The 4,170-nt window shown below is 37.8% G+C and overlaps 1 protein-coding gene across 2 annotated transcripts; it reads left to right on the top strand.

Moving 5' to 3' along the window:
• Nucleotides 1-391: 391 nt before the first annotated feature.
• LOC149209132 (uncharacterized) lies at nucleotides 392-3,731 on the top strand. Of its 2 annotated transcripts, none has more exons than XM_089394227.1 (2): nucleotides 392-3,037; nucleotides 3,145-3,731. In XM_089394227.1, the coding sequence occupies exons 1-2, from the start codon at nucleotides 457-459 to the stop codon at nucleotides 3,603-3,605; spliced, it is 3,042 nt and encodes a 1,013-aa protein (XP_089250353.1). In that variant the 5' UTR covers nucleotides 392-456; the 3' UTR covers nucleotides 3,606-3,731. The 2 variants fall into 2 exon arrangements, with proteins under 2 accessions (XP_089250353.1, XP_089250354.1); XM_089394228.1 differs by having other exon boundaries at nucleotides 392-1,012; nucleotides 3,145-3,724.
• The last annotated feature ends 439 nt before the right edge of the window (nucleotides 3,732-4,170 follow it).

Below are 4,170 nucleotides of genomic sequence, written 5' to 3'. Positions count from 1 at the left end.
CGTCAAATTTACGGTTTGAGATTTTTTTTAACCGTCATTTTATACGTTTGAAAAAAAAATTATGCCGTCAAATACGTTTAAAAATGGAAAAAACGTTCTGTGGAACGTCAAATTCCAGGCCTGTTGGGCTGCACTCTACTTTTCCCGAAAACTTTGGTTACCATACAACCTCACCGTCACATCAATATCAGCGAGAATGGCGGTGGAAAATGATGAAAAGCGAAGTAAATGAAACCACGACGTTTTTTCTTTTCCACTTTCCGACTTTCTCGACTACTTTTACTTTTCCACTTTCCTGCTTTCTCGACTTTTCGCTGACTGTTTAGGTGCCCCCACTTTTGAGCGCACAGAGGATGTTCAGGTGCGCCTCTTTCTCTTTATAAATAGCTCTTACATCCAACTCCAAATCACCCCATTGCCCCTCTCCCAATTGCCTCTCTCCCCACGACAACGATCATGCCGTCTCTCTCTTTTCATTTTCCACTTCCTTTGCTGCTTCTCCTCTTCTGCACTTTTCTCTTCTTCTCATCCGCTATGCACTCATTTCACGATGACCGGCAATCACTGCTGGCTTTCAAGAAGCTCATAACCAGCGATCCACATGACGCCATGGCCGATTGGAATGACACCAATATCCCCATCTCCAACTGGACTGGCGTCACCTGCAGTCGTCGTCATCCAAACAGAGTGCTCGCCCTCAACCTCACTGACATGGATCTCTACGGCCCCATCTCTCCTTTCCTCGGTAATCTCTCCTTTCTCCGCTCCCTTGTTCTTGAAGGAAATGCGCTCCATGGTCTTATCCCAACTCAATTGGGACGCCTCTCTCGTCTGAGAACTCTCTGGTTGGACAACAATCAACTGGAAGGACATATCCCAACTCAACTCAGCGGTTGCAAAAATTTGGTTTCGCTGGCGCTCTCCTTCAACAATCTCAGCGGAAATATTCCTCGGGAGTTGGGTTCCCTCACACATCTGCAGTACCTTGCGTTAGGAAGCAACAGACTCACAGGTAACATTCCTTCTTCCTTAGGAAACCTTTCAGCGTTGCTTCTTTTGTCAATCGAGGAAAACAGTGTCACCGGCACCATTCCACAAGAGTTGGGCCTTCTCACCAATTTGAATTATCTGTCTTTATGGGGAAATCAATTGAGTGGAAACATACCAATTTCTATTGGAAATTGTTCTAACCTCAAATTTCTTTGTCTAAGTGACAACACGTTGAGTGGGAGTGTGCCACTAGAGTTAGGTAAGCTATCACTTCTTGAAAGGTTAGCGTTAGCTCACAATGATCTTGATAGTGGCACCACTACAACCATGCCCTTTCTTGTAGTTCTTACCAATTGTTCCCACTTACAAGAAATAAGCTTGAGGAACAATAAAATAAGTGGTGTCTTGCCTCTTGACATAGAACACTTTTCTACCAATTTGTCTTACTTGTCATTACAAAACAATAGAATAAAAGGAAACATCCCTCCACATATTGGTAATCTTACGAGCCTAACCTATCTAAATTTAAGTACAAACCTTTTGACCGGAAACATTCCACCATTAGGAAACCTTAAAATGATAGAAAGATTGTGTTTAAGTAACAATAGATTAGAAGGAAACATCCCTGATGACTTTGAACAATTACAACACCTTGGACTATTGGACATGAGTGAAAACAACCTCTCTGGAAGGATTCCCAATTCCCTTGCGCCCCTTAAACAACTAAGAAGAGTCCTCCTCCATCACAACCAATTATCAGGAACCATACCTACCAGCTTAGGAAGTTGTCTAAATTTAGAATTGCTTGACCTATCTCACAATATGCTCACTGGTAGCATACCACGAGAAATTGCCAAACTTTACAATTTACATTTCTATTTGAATTTGTCATGGAATTTATTAGAAGGCTCCTTGCCCTTAGAGATTGGTAAAATTTCAATGGCTCAAGCTATAGACGTTTCTTCCAACCGATTGACTGGGGCAATTCCACCTACACTTGGAAGCTGCAGTGAACTACAATCATTGAATTTATCTCAAAATTCCTTCCAAGGCTCTATTCCAGATTCCTTTGAAAAATTACAAAGCCTCTTGAGCCTAGATCTCTCTTCCAACTCCTTATCAGGTTCAATACCAATTACTCTTGAGAAGCTGAAAATGCTTCAATTTTTGAATTTGTCTTTCAACCACCTCACAGGGGAGATTCTGAAAGGAGGGATTTTTGCAAATCAAACAAGTGCCATCTTTTTAATTGGAAATCCCGGTCTTTGTGGACCACACATATTCAATTTATCTGCATGTCCAACGCCAAGAAGTCATTTTCCATTTGTGAAAAGAATATTACTGCCAATCATTGGAGCTCTTGTTTTTATACTATGTTGTCTACTTTTGGTATACTTTTGGAAAGGAAATATACATATGGAAAACTTCAATTTCTCACAAGCTATCTTCCAAAAGCTAGTGCACCAAAGGATCTCATATCAAGAGCTTCACATAGCAACTAATGGGTTTTCCAATGCGAACTTGTTGGGAAAAGGAAATTATGGGTTAGTGTATAAAGGAATTTTGAGTGATGGTTCATTTGTTGCTGTTAAGGTTCTCCAGTTGCAAAATGAACAAGTTGAAAAGAGTTTTAAAGCAGAATGTAGTGTCTTGCAAAAGGTTCGGCATAGAAATCTGGTGAGAGTCATAACTTCATGTTCCAACCTCCAATTCAAAGCTTTGGTGTTCGAGTTTATGCCTAAGGGAAGTTTAGAGAATCATTTGTATCCTGATAGAGATGATAACAATGATGAAGATTTGTGTGAATTGAGGTTGAAAACACGATTAGACATTGCCATAGATGTGGCCCATGCCATGGAATATCTTCACCATGATTCTTTTGTGCAAGTAGTTCATTGTGATATAAAACCCAGCAATGTACTTTTGGATGAAGACATGTCAGGCCATGTCACAGATTTTGGTATTGCAAGGCTAATTGGTGCAACCTCAAATGATTCACTTACATCATCACTTGCTTTGAAAGGATCAATGGGTTACATTGCCCCAGGTATGACTTTTAAAACAATACTTTCACTTGTCTTTTCTCAGTGATAATTTTGTATTATATGGATTGGTTAAGTAAATTTTGATGATTTTTTTTTAATATTAATGCAGAGTATGGATTGGCTGCAACAATTTCCACAAAAGGAGATGTTTATAGCTTTGGTATTTTGTTACTAGAAATGCTTACTAGAAAGCGACCAACTAGTGACATGTTTGTTGGAGAGCTAAATTTGCACAAGTGGGTGAGCCTTGCATTTCCAAATAGAGTGAAGGAGGTAATTGATGAATTGTTTTTTGAAGAGGTGGATGAATATGAATTTGAAGAAAATAATATATACAATTGCCTCCTTTCTTTGCTACATGTTGGCTTGAGTTGTTCAAAAGATTCACCTGAAGAAAGACCAACCATGAGAGAAGTGGCAATGGTATTGGAGAGTATCAGAAAGGATTTGATGGCAGCTTCAGTTCCTTCTCAAAGATTGAGACGAAGCATATCTAATTTGCTTAGCAATACAAATGAAGCAAGCAATGTTGCAATTGCCTCAAATGATCAAAGTTCTTCTACAATATAGTTTGTGCAAAGTACAATAGGCAATGATTTGAGTCTTGTTAGTCTGCTTACAATAACAATTTTTTTTTTGTAATTATGTACTATCTATTTGTAATTATTCTTGACATGAAAATTATATGGCTTTACAATAGTACATTATGGAGATTGTAGATCTACATTTTGTTTCACTTGTTATCCATCTTTACAATAGTACATTATGGAGATTGTAGATCTACATTTTGTTTCACTTGTTATCCATCTATAAGTCCAATATTATATCCATGAAGTAATCTCTCCAATAATAGTTACTACCAAGAAATTCTTGCATGTTTTTTACACCTATAAGTGAAAATATTGTTATATAAATTTAACATAACATATAAAAATGATTTCTAACCTAATGAAATGTTTGTGTGTATTGTTTTAGATCCTAACTTATTGTTTTACATTGTTTACTAAATGTTATAAGTTGAATTGTTAGTTTAGTTGTGAATTTGAATTGGTTGTACTCTTCAAGTATACCATATTGGTCTACAACTAATGAAACATAAAGATAAATGTTGTGAACCTATAACCTACTAAGCAAT

The sequence above is a fragment of the Pinus tabuliformis genome, chromosome 1_2, assembly GCF_031772625.1.
Source record: "Pinus tabuliformis cultivar Carrire ecotype Pingquan chromosome 1_2, CPIR1, whole genome shotgun sequence".
NCBI classification, from domain to species: domain Eukaryota; kingdom Viridiplantae; phylum Streptophyta; class Pinopsida; order Pinales; family Pinaceae; genus Pinus; species Pinus tabuliformis.
The sequence above is the reverse complement of the archived record's forward strand: the minus strand, read 5'-3'. Positions and strand labels throughout refer to the sequence as shown.

Coding starts and splice junctions, on each gene's coding strand:
- LOC149209132 (XM_089394227.1), top strand. CDS start 457: ATGCCGTCTCTCTCTTTTCATTTTCCACTTCCTTTGCTGCTTCTCCTC. Junction 3,038..3,144: donor AATGGGTTACATTGCCCCAG/GTATGACTTTTA, acceptor ATATTAATGCAG/AGTATGGATTGGCTGCAACA.